At 38.6% G+C, this 26,231-nt stretch overlaps 1 protein-coding gene across 4 annotated transcripts in view; it reads right to left on the bottom strand.

Moving 5' to 3' along the window:
• PIEZO2 (piezo type mechanosensitive ion channel component 2) overlaps positions 1-26,231 on the bottom strand; it is a gene marked incomplete at both ends in the record, with an annotated part of 483,404 nt that overhangs the window by 85,650 nt on the left and 371,523 nt on the right. For 2 of the 4 annotated variants that reach the window (XM_084251720.1, XM_084251722.1), the window contains 8 exons: positions 162-338; positions 8,796-8,956; positions 11,400-11,614; positions 11,970-12,002; positions 17,600-17,641; positions 21,437-21,610; positions 23,433-23,581; positions 24,735-25,027. In XM_084251720.1, coding sequence (XP_084107846.1) covers positions 162-338; positions 8,796-8,956; positions 11,400-11,614; positions 11,970-12,002; positions 17,600-17,641; positions 21,437-21,610; positions 23,433-23,581; positions 24,735-25,027 — 1,244 coding nt within the window. Of the gene's footprint in view, positions 1-161; positions 339-8,795; positions 8,957-11,399; positions 11,615-11,969; positions 12,003-17,599; positions 17,642-21,436; positions 21,611-23,432; positions 23,582-24,734; positions 25,058-26,231 lie in introns of all 4 variants that reach the window. The other 2 variants (XM_084251721.1, XM_084251723.1) reach the window with 2 other exon arrangements.

Below are 26,231 nucleotides of genomic sequence, written 5' to 3'. Positions count from 1 at the left end.
CCTGGGCACAGCACACTGGCTGAGGCTACATCCAACCTGGCTAAAGTGAATTAAAGGCCAAACAGGATCAGACAGAATGTGCCTAGAGATGTTGGACCCCTGATATCTGCTTCCCTTCCCTTCAGGCCAGTCAATGAGATTCCACCATCGTTGAGGCTCACCTGGGGACAGTTAACAGAAAAGTTCTCGGGCTTAATGGTTTGCAGCTGGTACAACATTTTGCAGACGATGATCACACAAGTCCAGACAGTGCAGACACTGGAAGCCAGACGGCGTAACTTGGCATATGGCAGAGCGAAAGCCCAAGAAATCAAAAACACATAGTTGAACAGGGACACCTGAAAACATAAAATCAGAAATGGGGACAAAAGTTTGTAACATGGCACAACATCCATAAAATGTAACTTGATTCATTCAGGTCAGTGCACTTCAGTAAAAGTTGATTGTGGCTCTAGCAAGTGTGGGACATTTCCCTGGGGAGGGGGACACTGAGATATAGGTCTTAGATGGCAGATGATGCCAATATAACATGGCACACGGCAAACTGCAGATGTGAACAGGCTTCTGTAAGAATAGCCAGAGGGGTCCTTGGCTCATTCTGGGGCTTCAGGAAGAATTTCCTAGAAGAGATGACACTTGAGTTGAGCCTTGAAGATGCACAAAGTGAGCTAAGATGAGATAAGGAGTGCAGTCCAGGTAATGTGCAAGTAAAGCCCAAGGGATGTGCAAGCAAAGGCAGGAAGAATGAAGTAGCATGATGGGAGCAAGCACAGAGAAAACTAACACATCTGCAGTTAAAAACAGCGATTTGCAACAGTAAGTCAGTCTGGGGGCACACATCTGGGAGCCACAGTTTTTGTTTATTTATTTTTCAAAATTTAATTTTCCATTCAACAAAACAGTGTCTACCTCTACCAGCAGACAAGTCGAGGCGGATGAAAGGAATGGGCAGAGGTCAGTTTGATAGTGGTGAATGATGCTAGAATTTTGGTCATGCATGCAGGGTGGTGTATACATTTACTGAGTCACTGAACTATACTAATGAAATTTATGTGGTTTTGTAAACCAATGGGAACTACATTTTGGAGGAAGCTTTTAAAACCATGCTATGACACAGAACAATATTGTAGAAAAGAGCCACCAAGGGGCTCTAGACTGGGAATCTCTTTAAATTTTATTTTGTAATTAAAGTTATTATGGTGTTGTTGATAATGAAGTACCATTGTTTTTACATCTTCATTAATTTTGGACAGTATAGGGTATCTCCTCTCAGGTGTTGTCACCATAACATTCCCACCACCAATGCACCCATAGTCCTGCACCACAGTCCAACATGCTTCCCTTCCCTAGTCCTCCATACTTGTTCCTACTCCTACCCTCCTGAGTGCCTCAGATCAATTTTATTATTAATTAATTAAAATTTTTTCTTACATCATTGTAGTCCCCATAGCTCTCCACCACTGTATCACCAGTGAACCATAACCATATTCCCCTGTGTTCATCCCTCTCCTATTTTGCACCCCTTCCCTCTCCTTTGCTGTGTGCCTCAGTTCTACAGTCAGCTGCTAGTTTTGAGTTTTTCTTGACCTTTTGTTTGGCTTCTCTATATGCCATATACAAGTGAGCCCATCTGGTATTTATCTTTTTCCTTCTGACTAATTTCATCTAGTATAATCTCCTCCAGCTCCATCCATGTTGCTGAAAATGGCATGCATTTGTCTTTTTTGGTCACTGAGTCCTTTTGATCCATTTGTCTGTTTTGGGACATTTGAGTTGTTTCCAAATCTTGGCTATTGTAAATAGAGCTGCAATAAACATAAGCATGTAGGTTTCCTTTCAAATTAGTGTCCTTTGGGTAGATTCCTAGGAGTGGAATCTCTGGATTATATGGTAGATTCATTTTTAGTGTTCTGAGGAAACTCCACCATTTTCCATCAGGTGCCTTGATCAAATTTTAGGACAGTTTGTACTATATTTAGATAAACCCTAACCCAAGAATGTAGAATATATGTAAGGGATTAGGCCTAAGGTCAAAGACTATCACCCAGCCCTGTGCAGCAGCTTGGGAGAACAGTGACAAGGGTTCAAACTAGGACAGGGGGCAGGAATAGGGAAGAATCATGGATTTGAGATGGGAAGCAAAATTAGCAGGATATGATGATAGATTGATTTGGACTAAGTAGAGAGTAAAAATTTTTTCCCAGGTTTCTGATGGTGGGAGTCAGAACTCCCAGAGAATAACAGTACTAGTTTTGAGCCAGGAAATGCAAAGGGTGAGGGGTAGGATTGATGAGGTGAGAGGCTGTAAAGAGGGAAAAACAGTAACTTCAACTTGGTTTTAGGCTGTTTGAGAGTTTGCTGATCAGGTGAGATATCCACTTATTTCTAACAGTTCTACAATTGATAGTTCATTGATGATATGAAGCATCACTATCTTATTCATTCAGCCATAGAAAACACTCATTGATTCTGAATATTGTTGAAATATTTGAATGTTATTAATGAACATGTACCAAGTACTAAGCACTGTTCACTACAAGAAGTATGGTTGCCTGTTTGGCTTACAAATTCATAGAAGAAATGTGGGGACTCCAGAGCGGTATTCAATTCTGCCATTTGCTATCTGCTACTTTTTCACTTAACCGTATGTTAAGAATTAGTCTTCTCTGAGAATTAAATGCTAAAATAGGGTAGCTAGAAATGCCTCACAGGGCCTCCCTGGTGGCCTAGGTGTTAAGTCTCAGCACTATCGTTGTTGTGGCCTGAGTTCAATCTGTTGGTATAATGTGAAAAGGAATTGATGTAGAGGTTGTGAGTTCAGTTTCAGAGATATTTAGTTGAAGGTAACTTAGGGATATGCAGGAGCGAGGGTCATGTCCAGCTATCAACGGGAAATGCAAGTCTGAAGTTCAAAGAGAGTTGAAGATTGATAATTCACTGCATGTGGACAGCAGCTGAACCCCAGGAACTCATGAGATCATCCATGAGAGTCTCTAGAGTCAGAGAAGGTACCTGCATGTATAAGCTCAAGTAAACTTAGGAGAGAAGATGATGTGAAGAGGAAGAGCCCATGGGGAGACAGAAAGGAATGGCCAGACTCATGGGAAGGGACAGGAAAGTACATGAATATGGAAAATAAAAGAGGGGAGAGTTTCATGGAGAAGCAGAAAATGATCATTATATATGCTGTCAGAGATAATCAAATAAAATAAGTACAGAAAAATCTCTGTGAGTATATTTTTGGTTTTTATTATTCTTTCAAATAGGAAAGAAGTGTGACACTTCATTCAGTGCAAAGATATCTGATGATGGTCTCAATTCCCTGATGATAGCAATCTTGTGGAATGGATGTTAAAAAAAAAATAAAAATACTTGGATTCCAGTATCTTCTGAATAAGAATTTCTAGCAAATAACTGGAAATCCAAGTATGTAACAAGTGTCCAGTATGTAACAAGTATGTAACAAGTGTCTTTTTTATTAGGGAACTTGGGGAAGCAATTTTATGCCCAATGCCTTCCTAACAGCTTTATACAAATTGATATTTTATCTGAATGTAAATTTGTAAGACATAACGCCATCACTTGAAAATGGTCTTTAAGAATGTTGTGTGGCTAGTCCTGTGCTTGCCCAGCTTTGGCCTCCCTCACTCAGACTCAACTATCAACGATCACCTCTATGATGCAAACCCTGCATAAGACCCTCCTGCCTGTGCACCCAAAGTTTCCCAAGGACACTTCTAACTCAGAAGGTAATGTGACTTGCTTTTTTCACTATTGAATTAATAATTGTTTACATCATTATTTGTGTTTTAGAGGTATAGGGCCTCTCCCTTCAGGTGTTGTTATTGGTGGGACGTACGGAGGTTTCACAAAATATTAAAGATTGGCTCTACCATGTGAACTAGAAATTCCACATTTAAATATCTACCCAAAGAATTAAAAAAAAAATACTCAGAAGGAAACATGGTCTCTCCCATGTTAATTGCAGCACTATTTACAATAGCCAAACTACAGAAGGAACCTAAGTGCACAAATACAGATGCATGAATCAGGAAGATGTGGCATATGTGCACAATGGAATACTAGTCCACTCTCAAAAAAAGATGAAGTCTTGCCATTTGTGGCAACATGAATGGAACTGGAGGCAATTAAGCAAAGTAAGTCATGAGAAAGACAAATACCAGATGGTGTTACTTTAATCTGGAATTTAGAGATACCAAACAGGTATCAGGTAAAGTCAAGTTAAAAACAAACCCAACAAAGTTGATTACATATAGAACTGTGTCTGCCGGGAGCAGGTGGTGGGAGGAAGGCAGAAGGGGAAGAGTGAGAACCAATGGGGGCAGGAACACAAAGGACTATGGATGTGACTTTTGCTTTTATTTATCAGTCATTACCACCAACTGAGCTGTGACAAGAAGTATGTCTCACACACATTTTGGCACCTTTTGCGCCAGCATCTAGCTCAGGATAAATATTTAATTTATTGGAATTCAAAGCAAAGCAATATTAAAGGCTAAATTAATGTTTAGTGAGAGTTTAAGTAGTAACAATAATGAAACATCAACCTAGGACAAATCTCAAGGTTGCAAAGTCCTTGTACTTAAGTCCTTCCATCAGGCCCTAAATATTTTCAAGTTCCTTACAAGTGGCCAGGTTCTCTGAGAGGAGTTGAGAAACAAATAACTCAAGGAAAAAACAACTCCATCTCACAGAGTTCTCTAGGGAACTTTTGAAATTAGAAACATAGTTTTGTGTAACAGGGAAAAGAGAATGCTGTATTTTAAATCTAGGACCTTCCAAAGAGGTATGGCTCTGAGTAAGAGATGCTAATATAAGAGAATGGTTTCTGCAATAAATTCTTTCCCTTTGGCCTCTTCCTCTTCAGGGACCCAGGACAGTAAGCTTGGAAAGGTTTAGTATTTGTGGAGAGAAAGGAGGTCCTTTGCAGATGGTCTGGGATCAGGACGGCATAAATCCAAAGCATGTGGCCATATCTCTTGAAGATTTAACTGAGAATGTTAACTTTGTTCTTATTTTTTCTCATTAACTGAACACCAATATTTGAGAAAGGATTATTTTGTATCAATCAAAATTAATAAGCTATAAATGACATATATATATGTGTGTGTATACACACACACACACACACACACACACACACACATATATATATATATATATATATATATATATATATATATATATATATATATATGCTGATGGGCTTCTCCTGCTGCAGAAACCCCTACAGGTATAAATCAGTACTTCAGAGGTACAATTTCTTGCGAGAAAGGAAGCAGCAGCTAAAAATGGAGATGCTTCTGCCTGGGTAAGAGATCAGAATTTTATTCTTTTCTACAGCTGGGCAATTTTAATGAATAAAGTGAGATTTTGCTTGCTACTTCAGGTAGTTTTCTGTTACCTAGGAATGATCATATCTTTTGCAATCAGGGACATGGAGTGAAGTTTCCCCATAGAATACATTTTAAAGGGGGTAGTACAGATCTGAAATAAAGCTATTTTTGTGATTATACCTCACATGTTCTGATTGCTCAGTTCTCCAGTAACATTAATAAGAATCAGAATGGCCTATATTGAAAAAAAAAACAGAAACAACAAATGTTGGTGAGGGTGTGAAGAAAAAGGAATCTTTGCACACTGTTGGTGGTAATGTAGACTGGTCCGGTGCCTATGGAAAACAGTATGGAGGTCTCTCAAAATATTGAAAATAGTTCTACCTTATGATCTAGCAATTCTACTCCTAGGAATCTACCCAACTGATACAAAAACACTAACAGAAAGGTATAATACACTCCTATGTTCATTATGGCAATATTTACCATAGTGAAGCTATGGAGACAGCTTGAGGACCCCAAAACTGATGAATGCATCAAGAAGGTGTGGTACATATACACAGTGGAATGCTACTCAGCTATAAGAAAAAATAAACTCTTGCCATTTGTGAAAACGAGGATGGAACTAGAGGTGATTATAAGTGAACTAAGTCAGACAGAGAAAGGCAAATGGTGGATGATTTTACTCTTATGCGGAAAATTGAGAAACTGAACAAAGGAACAGAAAATACTAATACAGAATCAAACCTTGATGGGCCTCCCCGGTGGCCAAGGGGTTAAGTCTCAGCACTATCATGGCTCTGAACTGAGTATAATCCCTGGCCAGGGAGCTAACCCACACATGGCTCAACAGAGCCCTCCTGTCTCACCCACTGCTCCACTTAGCATCTATTTCAGTAGATCCACCTGTTCTACTTCCTACTCTGTCTCTGGTGAATCCTCTCACCCCCATACCTCTGGCCTACACCCCAGTTCTTCTATGCAAAAAAAAAAAAAGAAAGAAAAAGAATAGGGCCTCCCCTGGTTGAGTGGTTGAGTGCTGGGCTGCGAAGCTTCCCGCAGCCTCTGCAGTGCCGGTTCGATCCCTGGCCACCAGCAAGGGTCGCACATGGCATGCAGACCTTTCCTGCTGCACCCGCTGCTCCCCTCAGCAATGTATTTTGTTGGTCTGCCTGTTCTGCTCCCTGCTCTGGCTCTGGTGAATTCTCTCACCCTCCCTCACTTCTGACTGTACCCAATGCTTATATAAATAAATAAATAAATCTTTAAAAAATAAATAACCCTTGAAATATTACTGCAGATATGAGACTGCTAGAGTGTTGTAACAAAGGGTGGGGGACCCAATGGCTTAGGCTAAAGGGCTAGAAGTGTTTTGGTAGTGGGGGTGGTGTGGTGACATACCTTTGAGGATGTGTAAACCTATCTCCTTAAATCACATACAGTACTGTAAACCAATGTCACCTCCATAAAGAAAAAAAGAAAAATAAATTAATGAAGTGAAACCAAGCAGATAGGACTCCAGATCAAGAAAACCTGAGAAGGGAGGACTACAAAGACTCGACTTTGATTATACATCACCTTCCAGAATATGCTATAATTTCTTGTTCACTTATCTGTCTGCATAGGTAGAGTATAAGATTTTTCTTGCAAGAATTATATTCTCTAACCTTGGTGTATAATTGGTGAGGAACAACTAAGTAAATGTATAATAAAATGTCATTTTCATTTACTGAAAAAAAAAGAAACCTCCCATGTGGATGGAATGATATAAAATGAAACTCAGGCTGTACTCATGGATGTTAAACCATCTCACAGCAATGGGATTCTGGCAGAAACTAGCAGCAAAAAGAGTGGAATTTCTCTGATTCATATGTCTCTGATGTGCTTTAAGTTATAGTTGAGAGAGGCAGAACTAGGAGTGAAAATTCTGGAAATTTGTACAATGTGTAGATCACAGAGAAGGCAATGAGTATACGGCACTCATTATAGGCTATTTTTCTGATGGTGTATCCAGGTAATAGATCATGATCATTCATGTTCTTGGTAATCTATTAACAGGACATTCTTAAGACTGATTAAGGATGGTCTTTAAAATATATATGTCTGCCTTTTGCTTAGGATTGGCAAGAAAGTAATATTTAACCCTCTCTTCTTCTGCACTCTCTAGGATGGATTTCAGATAATTGATTTTCTATACCCTCATCACACTGATTTCTCTTTTATCTAATACTCAATTCCATGATTAAATTGATGTAATGTGTTCTCACAGCTCTGAAACACAACTTCCTATGCCACCAGAAGTCATCAGATAAGTAATTTCAGAAATGACCTTCATTCATTTCTAGCCAAATTCCTTCTTTTACTTTTTTTCATTGTTCTTTAACATTCTGCCCCTCAAATTCTATCTGAATCAGTAAATTCACCTATACAGTTAAAATGCTTAAACTTTTGTCCTCAATTAATATACATATTAGACTAAATTTTAACCAAATTCTAATTATTGTGTAGACTTGGTGACTTAGCTATGGACCCTATGTTATCTTCTGTTACAAATCTCAGAGGGAGGAGGATTTCTATCATGTTTCTGGTTGGCAATGGTCATTTATGGATTCCAGATCATTTGTATAAAATGGGAGATTGCTCAGGTTTAGAATGGAGAAATCAAATTAAGGTTTATCCCTTAGCCAACTTGTGAGGCATTGTAGGTTTATAGTATTGTAGTTGTAATGCTGCATTATTATTATTTACCTTTATGAAAATTATAAAATATTTCCTCAAATTAATTTTTAGAGGGGAAAGACTCTTTGATTTGCTACCAATTCCAAAACAGTCCAGAAATCTTAAAAGTGTGTAATAATTATTTGTTGAGTAAATTGAAAGAAATAAAATCTTTCTACAGTTAATTTTTCCATGTCAAATAATTGTTGGTTGAGTTATGACTCTCCCTTTTATCGAAAAGAAAATAGAAGCACAATTACAATGTTGAAGACAGTATGTCTTATCTCAAGAAAGTCAATAATAAACATGGTGAGCCCTACTAAAGATTTTATTAAATTATAGAACCCAAGTTTACTCCTTAGTAATATAAACTGTGAAATTATAGTTTTGCTCAAAGAGAAAACAGGAGATAGTTTCACATGTGAAGGAGAAAAGCAGGTTCTCATACATTTCAACTAAAGACCAGATGACATAAATGACCTTAGAATTATGACCAGGTCAATGAGGAGCTGAGCCAGGAAGCAACTCCTCTCTTGCTATCTCTCTCCTCAGGACAGCTGTCCTTTGGTTTTCTGTATGTCAGTGTCTGCACCTATCTTAGAGCCTTCCTGTCCTAATGTGGCAATTAAACTTTAAAAAAATCATGGAGTGTTGAAAAAGGAAAATGATGACCTATTATGATTCTATTTTTTTCTGATGATTCAACAAACGTTCACTTGCCTCTTTCACGGAAACCCAGATAATGTACGATGAAACAATTTTGATGATGTGTAACTCTAAAATCCACCACATGAACACCTGCAGCTTGTGAAAATACTCCAGGAATTTTAAGAAGAGCACAGTGAGGCGGTCAATCACCAGGTGCCATTTGTTCCTTAAATCTGCAAAACAGTAAATTCACCCAACAGGATAAATAGGATTTTTTTTTTTTTGCATTATTACTTAAAGAATTTCTTGTGGGCCTCCCCTGGTGGCGCAGCGTTTGAGCGCTGGGCTGCAAAGCTGCCCACAGCCTCTGCAGTGCCGGTTCAATTCCCGGCCACCGTCGAGGGTCCCACATGGCACGCAGACATCTCCTGCCGTGCCTGCTGCTCCCCTCAGCAGTGTACTTCAGTCTTTCTGCCAGTTCTGCTCCCTGCTCTGGCTCTGGTGACTTCTCTCACCCTCCCACGCTTCTGACTCTACCCAGTGCTTGTATAAATAAATCTTTAAGAAAAAAAAAAGAATTTCTTGTGACTTACAGATTGGAACAAGAAGCTGCAAAATAATAACAGTAGGTAAATTATAAGGATACTAAAATTTGGAGGAAGTTGGTCTAGAGTCCAGGTCACATGACTGAGACATCATATATTGTGACTCTGAGATCAAAGGTTCTTTTTCTATTCTCTTTAAAGTAATGTAAAGACAAATTTTGATCTCATTTAAGTTTGAGCTATATAATTCCCTATTTTATAAGGTAGTAATAAGTAACCTGAGCTCCCTATAAATGACATTTTTCTTACCCAAACTGTATTTTCAAAGTGCCAGTCTTCCAGGAATAGATAAAACTGGCCTCCACTGGGAGGAGCGAGTGGGCATCACATAGCCTTAGGCAGAGAGAGACTGCACTTCCTGCTCTCAGCTGAGAATGAACACAAGCCTCTGTGGCTGGCTCAATCTAATTGCAAAGTTTTGATCGAATTAGTCATTTTTGTCATTCTGCTTTGTGCTAGGGATCAATATTGTCAGACCTGGGTCTGTTTCAATCTGAAAGGAAGATGCTGGTTAATCTGGGTGAAAGTCACACAGGACTTTTTTGTGGAATTCCCACAGCAGCTCATGAGCCCAGCAGATGACAAGACCTCAGAGTCTCTTTGAGTAGCTTCTTTCCATGGCACAGGTGGTTGTAACAGGGTAATACTTGGTGCTGAAAGCTTAACTAAGGTTCTAGTAATTGTGAAAACATTTGTTTACTAAGAGAATCAGGTCAACATGGATATTTGTTGACAGTCATATTTGTTTGTCAGTCATAACTGAGCAAATTTAGAGGTGGAGAAGGCAGTTGGCTGAGGGGGTGAGAGGACAAGGTGCAGTTCAGTTATTTTGTGAGACAGTATTGATAAAGCTCAAACCTGTCTTAAAACAGTTTCACAAAATTCTAGTCCTGAGTGTCTACTGTCTCAGCATTTGCTCTCGCCTTGCATGGAGGAATGCACATAGTTCAGATATGGAAAGAGTGTTTCTGGGCCTTCCCTAAGGATTTCTGAGCTGAGTACATGGAAGGAATGGGCTTGGGGCAGCTTGGCTTTGGGAGGGATCTTCCACCCCCAAGCCGACTATTATTCTCAACATTGCCCCAGCAGACACAAAGACAGCCCCAGGACATGGCTTTGCTCTCTGGTTCCCCCAAAACATTCTGGGACCTAATTCAGTGTGCTCCACCTTACATGCTGTCACATAACATGCTACGACCACTGCGGTCATCCAGGTCTCATCATGTTTTATTAAAAAATGATTTCATGGGCCTCCCCGGTGGCACAGTGGGTTAAGCACAGTGCTGTGAAGCTGTCCACGACCTCTGCAGCGTGGGTTCAATTCCTGGCCAGCCAGAGAGAAACCTACACGGCGAGGCAGACTTCTCCTGTCTTGCCCGCTGCTCCCCTCAGCAGTGTATTTCGGTCCGTCTGCCTGTTCTGCTCCCTGCTCTGTCTCTGGTGAATCTTCCCACCTTCCTGCACATCTGGCCTGTACCCCAGCTTTTGTATAAATAAATAAATCTTAAAAAAAAAGATTTCAAGTCTAGGAAGGGAAATGGGAATGAGGAACCTGAAGAATAAAAAGGAGAAATTCTAAAATAGCAATGAGAACACGAACATCTCTAGGAGCTGACTGGAAGTGATAATTACCCGACTGCTTGGTCCTCCTCCTGTTCCCATGTCTGGAGGGTGAGGAAAGAACTAGAAATAGTCTTAGTAATCAGTGTCCTGGGAAAGTCTCAGAATAGTTTCCTCAAGGATGCGTTTGGAAAGACCATCTCTAACACGCTCAGAAATGCTGTACAACTCCTGTTTCTGCCTCTGAGAGGATGTGTCTGCTCAGAAAGAGTGAACAGTCTCTCTGGTTCTGGCTGAGATCACAACTGGCACATTAATAGTTGATAACCAGCTGCTTGCCTTCTTCTAAGTCAGAATTAAAATGAAATTATTGCATCAGAAATATGATAACTATAGCAACCAAACAATCTACACTACAATTTTTACTTTCCTGGCTGGGTCAAATATATATTGAGTTTTGTTCATTCAGCCACCCAGCATTTCTGAGCAGTAACTGGTACGGGCCGATTACCTGATGGCTCGTCCTCCTCTTCCTCCTCCTCTTCTTCCTCGTCCCCCTCCTCCTCCTCACTGTCTTTCTCAAGCTCATCCTTCTCTGTTTCTTCAGAGCACCCCTCGGGTTTCTCCTCTGCAGATTCAGCCAGCCTCTTCACCTCCAGCTTCTCCAGGCTGGTGGTCAGATTGATCATGGCAAGGTCTGGGAGGCTTCCTTCAGGGTGGGCCAGTCTGTGGGCAGAGAACAGCCATGTCAGAGGAGGAGAGGGCGCCAAGAGAGACCAAGTGGGGTAAGTAAAAGGAGGATAAATAGAAATGAAAATTGGTGCATGTGCACAGGCCTTGCAATGTGGGGATGTTCGTGTCTGGTCACTTTTTTTTTTTTTAAACTCTTTCTAAAAACAAACTGTAAACTCAGGTTTTGTTAGCTTTTCTGATTCGGTTCTAACGATTAGTCGGTAATGAGAGCTATCAACACCTAAACTTGACATTTTTCCCAGAGGAGAAAATGGTCAGAGTTTAGGATGTAGAAGCATGAAACAGCATCATGTAGAGCAGCATTTCATGGCTTCGCAGGGGGACTTACTCATTTTGGTGGATTGGTAATTTTTTCTTGATGCTGCTCAAAGTAATTGAAATAGAAAGAAAAAAAGGAGATGAGAACAGAGGAATTATAAGGAATGTCAGAGACCACACATCATGCTACATATCATCCATTATTGCATTCCTGTATGCAGGCTGCAGTAACTCCTAATGGCAAATGCATTCCAGGAGGGCATCAACAGCGAGCTTTTGCTAGGAACCTCTGCTTGGCGACTGATTGTGGAGTGGACAGGACTGAGGGTTGTCAGGGAGAGAATGGACAGATCGCTGAGGCAAATCATGTCATGCTTTTTTAGTAACGCAGCAAACCATCCCACAAGAACAAAGTCATTCACATTTTAAATAGCTTTAAAAAAATTGTAAATAATGTTTAATTCCAGTCAACCTTTGCATAGACCCACCCCACTCTGCCATCAACTAAAGCATATGCAGTGGAAGTTAAATGCTTTTAGAAGTCCTGGCCATTGGGGTAACCCACTGTGCAGCGGTCATGAGGAGATGGTGTGAGAGCCAAATGAGGGATAGGGACACAGCTCCACTGTTCTGGAGAGCGCCGGGGCACTACCGCTGATCTCATAGTGGAAAATCACAAGCATGACTTTCTCTTGCGTTTTAAAAAAAAACATGTCTTTTTATTTGTATTCAAATGAATGTCTGAAGGAAACTTCATGGCATATAAAAAGGTCTTAAGAAAAGGTCCACCTGAAATGCTGGTAGTTAGTTCCCTTTTGTGATAATCAATACATTCCAGTCTGATGGTGACAGGAATGACAAGTAATAATACTGTTCTATCTATATCACTGGGCTCAGAAGAGATTATTTAACCTTTCTGGAATCTACTTTATTTTCTATAAACTCAGGAAGTTTGGCTGGATAAGTTCTAAGCTACCTTGTAACTCTGACTTTTATGTGAATCACACCTATGATGGTGGGTAACCATAGCAACAGATCTACATTTTCCTTGGACTTTTAGGAAGGTTATCACTCAAAAATATTATCTTTTAACTGGGTGCCAAGCAAGTATGTTACAAAGTACAGAAATGAATTGTTAATTTAATGAATAAAGAACATTCTGGGATGGGTCACTATCGGAAGAATTTGTGGAGACACACTACTTTCTTATTTCATAAACTAGTCAATTTACACCACCCCACCCCCCACACAGTTCACCACTTTTTTATATATATATTTTTAAAGATATTTATTTATTTATTTATTTATGCATAGAAAAGCTGGGGTTTAGGCCAGAGGTGTGGCGGCTGAGAGGATTCACCAGAGACAGCGGGAAAGAGAACAGGCAGACTGATTGAAATACACTGCTGAAGGGAGTAGTGGGTGAGACAAGAGAGGCTGCTATGCCATGTGGGTAGCTCCCTGGCTGGGGATCGAACTCATGCTGCAGTGGCTGGTGATAGCTTCTTAATGCTGAGACTTTAGCCCCTGCACTACCAAAGAGGTCCCAAGTTCACCACTCTTGCAACTATAATACCATCTCTTTTACACCAGTGCTGCACAGCAAATCTCACACTATGTATTTGTTACCCCTGCTTTGTCAGGACACTACATATTAAATAGCATTGAATGGAAAAATAAGTAATATTTCTGTGTTTTTGTCAGCATTAGCGGGGATGGCATTTTCCATGTAAGAAGATACTTTTAATTATGGCAAGGAATTTGGTAGTTTTTAGTGTAGAAATATGACCATTTGATTGCATTTTGAACATCTGCATTGACACTGCCATGACTTGATACTGATAAGGAAAAACTTTCCAATAACTAGTGTTATTTATGGAGTAAAATGCACAGAGGTGAAGCTGTCTCTGCATAACAAAAAGTCCACAAGCATCGCGGGACCCAAAACACCAGACCACAGGCAGGCCACATGAAAGGGTTACCGAATGAAGGACCAAAGGAAAACACTGGCGTAAACCCTATGGAAGAATGTCCAGAGGAAACTTGTAATAGTCCAGAAGCAATCTTGGGTAACATGGAGATGGTGAGACGAGAGAAGAAAATTTCTGAGTCCTAGGCTGCTCTTTGCTCTTTTGCCCCTGACCTAATTCTTGGGAGAAAGCCAAGCGTCTAACACCAGAGCCTCTGGAACAGTCAACCTCACAAGCCTATTTATCACAGAGGCCAAACAAATATCTGAGAGTGTGTTAACTGAGAAATTTCAGTGAGTTGTGCCTTGTATTACACATTCAGGAAAATCTGTGTACAATAAATGATGCATATAGATGAAAATATTTTACATGCATGATTGGCATTTACCATTTAAAAGAAACATCTGTATGAATTCTTTCACTTTTCCATGTTTATCATAGCACTTTTTTTGAGGCAACAAGAGCAATGTTAAAAGCACACACTTTGGAATCAGAAAAACTTGGGTTTAAACCTCAGGTAGACAACATGTTTAGTTAGGTGTCTTGGCAAAACTCCTTCCCCTGTCTCAGGTGATTTGTAAAATGGAATCACATTGCCTACTTGGAAATTTAAGACGATTTCTATTAAATGCTTAGCACGGTGCTTATTACACAGGAGTGTTTATAAAGTAAGGAATCAGCTGCTAATGGGAGATTTTTATTTCCTGAATTTTGAAATCTGTATTATACATTCATGCAACAAAGAGATAGAGTTAGAAACATGCCTTTGCAAGGAACTGTATGAGACCAGTACTAGGGCAGGTACTCATTTGGACTCTAATTTTGTCACCAGCACATTCTTTAACAGGACTTGTGTATTAAAAAGATCATCCAGAAGAAAAAGCAAATGTTTCTTCATCTGGAATCTGTCTCCGATCTGCAAATCACTTCCCCCACTGCATTTCACAGGGTGTGGGTCTACTGCAGAAGTAGGGCTGTCTGTGCATGGCTGAATTCACAGGCAATTACTTAATGCACAGCTGTACCATCCTCCAGGAACATATTCTCCATGTAAATTTGGGCACCTTAATTTAACTTTTTTTACTCTAGAAAATTTAAAGAAGGGATCCTGATTTTTTTCAAAAATGAAATTTAAAACCACATTCTAATAAAAACATTCCCTGAAACGTATAATACCTGTTTGATCACATGTGAATTATTCAATCATTATTAGGGTTTTTAATTGGAACTCATGAATGTGGTGATGACCACTACTTATAAGAGCTACATATTAAGCAAGTTTCCATTCAAGAAAATGGAAATTCTGCCATTGTAAAATTTCTTTAGTCTAAATTTCATTTATTTATAATTATTGTAATTTGGAAAAGGTGGCATTCAATTGCACTAATCCATTCATTAGACTGTTAGGAAAAAAGAGATGTCTTACAAATTAGTGATGTTTATAAGTAATATTTAAAATAGAATATTTACACTCTTCAAGATTGTTTCCTAAAATTCATAAGCATTTTTAGAAGACTGTATTCACAAATTAGCATTTGATTTATAAATTTAATATCATGTCTTCAATATGTGTAAGCAATTCTTCCAAAAAAAATCTACCAGGCAGGATTAGATCTATCAGCTAATGCATGAGTGCATGTGTGTGTGTTTCTGTGTGCGTGTGCACATATATGGAATAACCACTATTCCTGCTAAAATATTATGATTCACACTGTTTACAAATTTGGTTGGAATTCCTCACAATCATTCATATATTGAAAATTTTATCAACTATCCACTATCTTTGATATTTATCTTGACTTCATAGCATGTAAGGTAATGTCTAAATTTTAGTCAACCTAAAATTTGAATGTAGATAAGTCCACTTTTTCACTCAGAACTCACATATATAAACCCATTATTCTCCTTATAAAAATATTGAACATAAAATAATAAAGTATAGGAGAAAGGAAACTCATTCCTTTAGTTAAAGCATTCATCCTTTGATTTTAATAAAGAGTAAGCCCTGTTCAAAGTTGGGTGCTACATAGAGCCTTTCAGAAGCACAGGTTGTTGTGCTGCGTAGGTGTGTTTGGCCATGTTTCTCCTGGGGCATAGTTTAGCCTTTCCTAGCATGTTTACATTCATACAAGAATGAGAGTCCACTGGAAAGAAAATAGTGACAATGCTGGTATGCTTTATTTTTTTTTAATTATTTTGGCTGACTTTGAATCTTCATTATTCTAAGAACTCTTCAGTGAACTCACTGACCTTGTGACCTGGGATAACAGGCATAGGTTTCCTCTTAAGAGGGAAAGATAGACGCATGGGAGAATCTGAACCAAAATTTGTATCAGCCTGGCCAGTGGAGTCCATCAAACTAGCTTCTGCCCTCTTGGTGTTCCACTTATCTCTACATAAAGCAAATAATTGAATTTCCTTATATTTGGAAAGATAAGATTCAAAAGTTTTTCAAGATTGCTACCTAGAGTCTCTTCTTATCAGCCCAAAACCTGAAGTTGAAGAAACCTGAAGCCTTTCTCCGGCTGTAAACAAAAGGGGCCCCAAAGGGAAGGGTCCTTGTTTCTCCTTCTTTAGCAGAGTGATGCACTGAGTTGTAATATCCTTCTAGAATTTCTGTCTTCTAGGGTTTGATGTTTAGTCTCGGTGATTGCCTCAGAGAAAAGCAAATGTAATAGAAAACTAATGAATCATTCAAAGAGCTATTTTGTTAATTGGATTTATTACCAAATATATGTTTTATTAACTAAATTACTGGCTTTATTATTAATGGCATGAAGTTATGGAAGTGGATATTTTAATTTACCTACTTAATAAAGAAAGAATAGTTTTTGTAAATGAGATCCCAACGGATCATTGCTCTGTACTTTAGCGGCACTTGAGGACAACTCTCTATATAACATTTATCAAAGCTGACTTTTTATTGTGTGTGGCCATTTAGTATGTTCTATTTCTCCTACTAGGTGATGTGTATATAAGGTACACACAGTGTTCATTTACCTATCTTTCGCAAATACATTGTGAAATCTGGATATGTAAACACCAATCTGCAACGTTTCAAGGAATGTTATAGTTGAAGAAATGTATAGTTGATGTTTTTATTTTGGTGGTATATTGTTATGACTGTTTTCACATCATTTAGCAAATATTTACTGAGGACCAACTTGTAGGTAAGGCCCTGAGGTAGAGAACTTAGGGACACTTTGGTCAATTGTGCAAGGAACTCCATACCTGAGAAGTTAATGCCTCTGACAAGGGAAATAAGACAAGCGGGCAGAGAAAGGGCCAGAAGGTGAGTGCCAGGATGCAGCAGTGATAAAGTGCTGCGGGAGTTCAGAGGGGCAGCAGTGACTTTTAGCGAGGATGTTGGCATTTATGGGTGGCTTTGTGGAGGAGGTGGTTCTTGAGCTGAGCTCTCAATTAAATCTTCAAACAGGAGATGAGCTCTCAGGCAAGCCTTGGACTAATGCTACTTAAGAACGAAATGAATGGGGCTTAAGTTTGAACCAAGACTAAAGGCTGAGCACCAGCTGAAGACCCTTGATAACCTCCAAATCCACTTGGCAGCACCATTCAGTATAAACACCAAATGGATTGGTTTGCAAAATACATCTATTAGCATACCTGAAGACCATGGTCCACAATTGTTCATTTATAAAACAGTGAAGTGTTTAAAACACCAAGAGACCATTTTTAACAAAAATAAGACAGAAAACATTGAAGTACCCACCTATTTATTATTAGATATACACGCCCATTGACTTTGGCATGGCTACAGGTGAGAGATGGAAGCACAGGGTGGCATGCGGTGGCAGTGGTAGGTAGGTTGGAGAGAGAAAGAGAAGATTGTTAGAGGTGAATGAAGGAGACTGTGTCTCCTAAGTTTTCCATCCTCAGCTGTATCACTGTTGATACATGTTGCATGCACTTTTAAAGGAGAGTCCAGGCAGCAAGATTCAGTAACAACATGATGTTAGAGATATTCAGGAAAAATGCTAAAGATAACAAGTCTGTTTATCTCATCACTCCTTATCTAACATACTTATTAAAATTTGTAACATTTAAATTTTCAATGTACATTTTTTGAGATAAAACATAATCTAAAAGATTCATTCTTGCTCCTTTCCCAGCTCAAAAGAAAAAAATAATCCTAAGAAACCATATTCATTGTGCTGTTCTCTAAACTGAAGTAAAAAATACAGGCATACCTCATTTAGTGTACCTCTGTTTACTGTGTTTTGTAGATATCACAAAATCCTCCACCAGCAAAAAGCTTATAAATACTGACGGTTCTGGTGATGGTTAGCATTTTTTAGTTAAAAAAATGTGTGTACAATTAATAGATAATATTTAGTTATTACTATGTTATTGTCTATTAATACAATAACATCATACAATAACATCACATAAACAAACATTTTATATGCACTGGGAAACCAAAAAAATTATATAACACACTTTACTGAAGTATTCACTTTATTGCGATGGAAACAAACCTGCAAAATCTCCAAGGTGTGCCTGTAAATCACTTTGTTTCTGTATGCACTACAATACTTCCTAAAACAAATCACGGACAAAACACAGCAATAGAAAAAAAAGTTTCTTTTTATGTATATCATAAGACTTTTTCATAATGCTAGTTTTATGGATTTTGTAAGACTAAACAATAAATTTTGCTCCAGATATGTGACATTTGTCTACATTTACTGCTAAATATGTGTATGCATACACATTGCATGTACAAACAATGGACAAAACAGAAAAAGAACAGTTGGATATTTACAGAAACAAGAGTGCTGAAATCACTTCAAATAATGCAAAGGATTATTATTCCCAAATTGTAGGTCATTTTTTTTTTTTTTTGTAAAGGAGAGAAAGCAGGGCCTTGCTGGTGGCACAGGCGGTTGAGTGCCGCACTGTAAAGCTGTCTGCAGCCTCTGCAGCATGGGTTCAATCCCAGCCAGCCACTAGAATCCCAAATGGTGCAGCAGACCTCTCCTGTCTAGCCCACTGTTCCCCTCAGCAGTGTATTTCGTCAGTCTGCTCCTCATTCTGTCTCCGGTGAATCCTCTCACCCTCCCACACATCTGGCCTGTACCCTGGTTCTTGTATAAAAATAAATAAAGCTTTAAAAAAAAAAAAAAGGAAGAGAAAGCAAACCAAGGCAGTAAATTCCAACTCTGAAAGTATTTCTTTTCAGCATTTTGATATTTAATGTAGTTATTGATCAAGACACTAAGAACGCAAAATACTGGAGATGTATGTTATTAATGAGGAGACCACTTAATAATGGGAAGAGTTGCTAATTGGATATATACCACATATTTAAATGTTAAGATTTTGGGACTTTTACACTACACTCCTCATGAATCCCCAAATAGCAAACTTGAGGGAGATCTTCAATTTTCTTAGAAGGGCTAGACAATTTATTTTTCACTAAACTAAAAATGAAATCCTATGTCCTTAAGCTTCTGAGATAGCTGACACTGTATACACTTTCTTAATCCTTTAAATTTCATTAAAAAATTTAAGGAAGTGCTCAGGTGCAAGCCACAGACACAAGGAGGACCTCAGATTGCTACAGGTCATTTAGATCTTCCTTCTTTGATTGCCATGGTTTGGAGGATAAGCACTGTGAATGCAGCCCCTTAAGAGCTAGGGAGAATACATCTTGATATGAGACCATAATCCTGTCTAAGAACCTACCTAATTAAACAATGTTCTATATACTTAGAAGGAACTCTAAGGAACAAATTCAAATTTGCATACCCCCTGTCTAAAAACTTGTAATTCTTGAGGCTGGTCCAACCTTTGCTGAGCTGTACTGTCTTCTATGAAGCTCTGGTTTTGAAAATTATTATTTTCCTGGAAAAATTCTGACCTATATCTGGGTTCTATTGCTTGGAGTCACTGACATGCTAACAATTATCTGCAGTCTATTCAGAATGAAAACAACTACAACCTAGGTTCAATGAAACATAACAAGGAAAATAAGTTTTCTCATCATAAATAAAGATTATAAAATGTTTTTAATCATCAAATAAAAACATTTTGGAATTATCCAAAATTCCAGACCCTACTTCAGCAGAAATGTTTACTTTCATAAATTGTAAATGATAAAATACTCCGTCATCTTCTGATGCACTCATTTTTTTTTGCCTTGAAAAGAGTTAAAGAAAAGTCAAAATAATTAAGGGGAATTTTCAAATGTGGCATCTATACTCCTTTTTTAAAAAAATATTTAGGGCCTCCCCGGTGGCTCAGCGGTTGAGTGCTGGGTTGCGAAGCTGCCCGCGGCCTCTGTGGCGCGGGTTCGATCCCCGGCTGCTCCCCGGCCATCGGAGGAGGGTCCCGCATGGCGCGCAGACCTCTCCTGCTGCCCACTGCTCCCCTCAGCAGTGTACTCTGGTCCTTCTGCCTGCTCTGCTCCCCGCTCTGGCTCTGGTGAATTCTCTCACCCTCCCGCGCTTCTGACTGTACCCAGTGCATGTATAAACAAAACAAACAAACAAACAAATAAATAAAACATGCCTCTATTAAAAAAAAAAAGTTAAAAAAAATATTTATTTATTTATTCATGCATATAAGACTGGGGTACAGGCCAGCAGTGTGGGAGGGTGAGAGGATTCACCATAGACAGAGTGGGGAACAGAACAGGCAGAAGGGGGACAGAATAGATTGACTGAAGTACACTGCTGAGGGGAGCAGCGGGTGAAATAGGAGAGGTCTGCTGCATCATGTCCGTAGCTCCCTGGCTGGGGATTGTACTCGTGCGCAGTGGCTGTAGATAGCATCATAGGTTGCGTCTTAACCCCTTGCGCCACCAGGGCGGCCCCTGTACTCCTTTTAATATAGCCCTTTGCTTTCTCACTTGCTTTTGAGTGCTTTTTTGATAACTGACCACAGGTTCAAAAGGGAGCAGAGAAGAAAATTAGTATCAACATTTACTAAAAGAATGTGATTTCCCTGGGATGAGTTTGTGACAATCCATTTTGGTGTCAACACACATGGGCAGAGAGAGCCCTATTCCATCTATCCTTGTAAACAAGTTATGTTTCTCTTGTAAACAAGTTATGTATCAGAGAGCTGATACAAGAAAACATTGTTTTCACTTTCTTAAATGTTACTCCACTTACAAGTAGATTGTAGATTCTATTTTTTTGGCTAAGGATCTTTATTTTCAAAATGGAAAGGAAAATTATGTACATCATCTTATACTGTGACATCTTACTGGTTACACAATAGAAAACTTTTCCTCTGCATTAGCCGGATTTTGAAAATGTTCTAAAAACAAATCTGTAGCCTAAGCACAAAATATACATGACCAATTCTTAAGTATTTCAGGCAGTTCGGCTACTCTGAAGCTACTCACCTGATTATCAAGATCAATAACAATTGTTTCAGGAAATGTCATCAGATATCCCACAATCTCTCTCTCTTGTTTTTAAATTCACAGATTGACAGTCATGGAAACCACAAGGCTGAAACCTTAAGGTAGATGATGGCTTCCTACCTGATGACCAAGAGAAGGGAGGGAAGGGAGGCAGGTGCTTCCTGAGCTGCTCACCTGTAGATGGCACTGTCTTCCTTTCTGGGAATGGATTTAAGGTCTGTGAGTTCCAGGAAGCGATCATGGAAGTAGTGAAGGTGTAAAATGCACACCAGCAGGAAGGAAGTGGGGATGAAAATGCGAGTGAATAGCTCAGCCACCGTAAACTGTTTCAAGCCAAGATCCTCAAGCCTGTAAAACAAAACAAAACAAACGCAACACAAGACCCTTTCTTAGGGCAAAGAAGACATTCTCTTCACTATAAATGACATCACAGTCTTTCTCTGTCTCTGTTATACCAGTTAGTGTTCCTCCCTCCGTCCCATGCATTGCAGTTTTTCTTTCCATCAGTCCAACCAGCTAGATTTACACTGGCAATAACAACCTCAATGTTGCCAAATTTAGTAACTTCTCCTCTATCTTTGTTTAATTCTACCTCTAACTTGAAACAATCCTGGTCTAGATGTCACCATACTTCCTGGTTTCCCTCTTTAGTCACTCTGCCCTCCTTTTCTATTGGGCCTCCAGACGCTGACATAGTCAGGGGCCCAGCGTGGTCTCTCCTGGATGCTGACTTTATGCCGTCTTTACACCAATGACGCAAATGTACGTCAACAGCCCACACTTCTCCTGTGGACTCTGATACGAAAATGTCCATTGGAAATCGGCGGTTTGACTGTATTTTTATATCTAGTGTTTTCAAAATAGAATTCTTGATTTCCCAATTTACCTCAGCCATGTCGTGCTCCACCTCCCTTTCTGTACTTCTCTTGAATCTGTTCACTTCTGTTAACTCGTTTCTCCTTCCACCTAGTTAGGTGAAGCCACTGTCGTTTCTCATAGAACCTCTACTGTTATTTGCTAACTTGTCTTTTTTCTACTCTGCCTGCTCAAACATCACTTTTCCTGAGCCAGTCAAGGAATCTTGAAAAAATTTCACCAAGAATAAAATACAAACCGCACTAGCCATGCATGTCGCAGGTGCCCTACTGATGCTCACACTTCTTTTCCACGCTCCCCCTTCTCCCAACAAGTGAGCCCTTCAGTTCCTCACAGAGCCAAACTGTCCTGATTCAGACCTCTGCACTTGTTATTCCTTTTTCTGGAATGTTATCCCACTTCCCAGCTCACATGCTTTCCAAAATCAAGCTCTTTCTCCTTTGGGTGTCCTTTGGGCAGGTAGTAGCCCCACTTTCTCACTACCTCATCCTGATTGCTTCCATCAGAGACTTGTCACAATTTGTAGTTAATCTTTGTGAACATTAAGGATGTTTTTTTCTTTGTTTCCCCTGTTGGAATACAAGCACCATGGGGCTCAAGACTGTCTTGTTTTCTGTTGCCTCCCCAGGCACAGAGCAGTGTCTGGTATTCAGTAAATACTTGTCCAAGAGCTGTTACAGATGTGTTAGTCTGGCTGCATGGCAATCTTTCCTTTCAGGCTTTGCCCTTAGCCACCTCAGTACATTTAGCTCTCTGTCCAATTCCAGTTGGATTTCTAAACTAACTTTCAAAATTTACAGAAGCAAATTAGGAAATGGTAGAGTATTATTGTATGACCAAGAAAAATAATTTCATCATTTAGTCTATTAGTATATAGAAATTTCTTTTTCTATGACACTAACTGTTCCTGATAATCTTATCACAGGCTCATAACCAAAGAGAGGGTGTTGCTATATATTATGAGTCGATAAACACACTTCAGAACAGAAGAACTGAGCTCCAATTTGGAGAGCAGAAAGTGCTTAGTAAAGCACTAAGCAGGTATGTTTCATTTGAAATGGAAATTTAGAAAATGACATTTCATCAAAATGAAGCTGAAACTCACTTTTCAGTCAATATTCATCGAGTACCTACTATGTTCCAAACTCAGGGCCTCAGAGAGAGTATGAGAAATGACTGAGATATCAATCCTATCCTCCAGGAATTTATAGACACTGATGACATTATGTTTTACCCAAATCTTCCATAAGGATGTTTGCTATTTCATATCATATCACACACCAAATTTGCTTACTTTTCTTTTTTCAATCCAGTCATATTTTGCCATAAGCCTGGGAAGTTTTCAAACTGATATGTGTATATAAAAATAAGCACCAGCATTGTGTAAATAACCACTGACATCCAAAAATATTTTAGAATTCGCCTCCACCATTCGTAGTGCACCTGTGGATCAGATAGTAAACAAACAAGAAAAAAAGTTGGCTTTGGGGAAATTCACAAAAATGACATATTTCTTCAACTAAGGGAGGTGATGGTATCTACAAATTTTTGAAAATAAAGTTTATTTTATTCTTTGCTTTTTAGGTTCTATTACTCATGGGGTTAGATGGATGTGGACTGGAAGAACCGTATCTCTTGGGAGTCACTGAATATACGGTGAGGAGTAACAGCACTATATTAATCAAAATATGAAAACTCCACAGAGAGGTACCTGAAACTATATTTTGCTGTTGCATTTGTTTCTATCATTGGGTTCCCTTCTATCATTAATTAACATTGACTTTCTATAGAAGCTGACTCATTTAAATACAATATTTAATAAATTATAATTAATGAAATGCTAAAGTCCTTGATGTATAACAATACATGTGTATATACACACACATACACCAACACATAAAAACATGCACACAGACTTCTGATTCCAAAGTCTGCAATACAAGTAAACAGTTATCATCCAGTATTTTATTTTATTTATTTTTTAAAGATTAATTTAATCAATCAATCAATCAATTAATTAATTAATTAATTTGATTATACAAGCACTGGGTACAGTCAGAAGCACAGGAGGGTGAGAGAATTCACCAGAGCCAGAGCGGGGAGCAGAGCAGGCAGAAGGACCGAGGCACACTGCTGAGGGGAGCAGCGGGCGGCAGGAGAGGTCTGCGCGCCATGTGGGACCCTCTTGCGGTAGCCGGGGAGCAGCCGGTGATCGAACCGGCGCTGCAGAGGCTGCGGGCAGCTTCGCAACCCAGTGCTCAACCGCTGCGCCACCGGGGAGGCCCAACATCCAGTATTTTAGATTACCCACTGTTCTTAAATTACTATTAAAAATTATCTAATCATATGGGCATCTTTTTGTAATACATTTAAAAAAAACTTATGATCTTTTTTTCTTTTTAGGAACCTAAAATTTAGTGAACAATCTGAAAATAGCTATTTCCCACTTTAGGATTCTTAGTATGTAATGTTTAACTCTCATGATCACTTTATATGATTATGGGATAATAGTGATTTAGAAGCTCAACAAAGAAAGTTCATGATTACCACTGGAACAGGCAAGAATTGAAAAGATAGAGGACCATTGTTTACCTACCTGATATAAGGCCACACAGAACAGAAACAGCACCATGTAGATGATTTTGTACATCACAATTTTACCCTCGAAACTGACGAAGAAGAACATTCCCCCACAGACGTAGATCCAGTACTTAATGAACATTGCCACCACCAAATTGCCCAGCACTTTCATGATGTCCTGATCATCATCTTCATCCACTTCCTCCTCCTCTTCTTCTTCCTTCTTTCTCTCTTGTTTCTCTTCCTTTGTTGCTTCTTCTTCCTCCTTCTCTTCAGCCTCTCCTTCTACTTGTGTATCTTGTTCATCATCTTTAAAATAGAACCTGCTGTTAGATTTTTCTGGTTGGCTGACCAGAACCATATTCTGATTTGGAGTGACATATATGGTATGTAGAAGTATGTATTTTATGTATTACTATATGATTTGAACAATTTTAGACTGTTCTAATAAAAAAGAGGAATTCATAACTAATTGTAGACATTTTTATAATCTTCCTGAAATACAGTTTAAAAGAAATGAATTTGGTAGTCTTTTTGTACTAATCTTTTCATTAACACCTTTTTCATTTCCAGGATTTAGAAAAATAAATAGGCAGTATGAGCATAAATCATAACTACTATATTCATTCTAAATTCTATTGCTCATGACTTTTACAATCTAAGCAGTGCTTAATGTGGTTAATTATAATAATGTTAACTAACATGCATGCTTTTAAAAACCCAAACGTGTAAATGTTAAAGTAAAATTTAATTAATTTAATTTAGATTTAAAGAGTAATTGTAATTTAACCAAGTTTCAAACAGCTTTATTCATTGGAATTAAAAATTTACTTGGTCTTATGTTAAAATATGCTAATATGTAGGACTCATCTTTGTGTTGCCATGGCTACCTACAACTTAGTCAAATAACCAATAGCATCACAAAATGAAAGGAATGAAAGTGAGGACCCAGAACAATTGTTGATCTCAAATTTAATTACAACATGTGTAAAGTAACTACTGAATATACTCACTCTGCTGAATAGAAACATCCAAACTCAAATAGTCAAGATCTAAATCTTATAAGCTTTTTTTTTTTTTTTTTTTTTTGCTGCAAAACAACTCAGTGGTTAAGTCTAAATGAGAATCTATAAGAAAAAAATATGAATTGGTCTATGTTGATTTTTTTCATCATTAATAGATTACTTAAGGTTACTAGCCTAGCTTTTGTAAAAATTTACAACTTTCTTTTCAAAGACAATGCTACTTTCTTCACTAAATCAGTAAATTTACATTTATTGTCAGGAAGGTGAGGAACAAGGTGTCCTTCCTCATTTTACCTATACAGAGATGTAAAACTATAAAAATGAAAATGAAAGCATCATCTTTTTTCTTTGACTTTGTGGCATGTTATTTTTGAAAAGGAGAGGACTCGAATTTAAAACATTTGAATTAGTTTCTCAGCTCTACTACTCATTAAAATGGTGACCTCTGAGAAACCATTTATCTTTTCTGAGATTCCATCTTTACCCCT

The sequence above is a fragment of the Talpa europaea genome, assembly GCF_964194135.1.
Source record: "Talpa europaea genome assembly, chromosome: 13".
Classification (NCBI taxonomy): Eukaryota; Metazoa; Chordata; class Mammalia; order Eulipotyphla; family Talpidae; genus Talpa; species Talpa europaea.
This window is presented reverse-complemented; position numbering and strand designations above follow the sequence as displayed.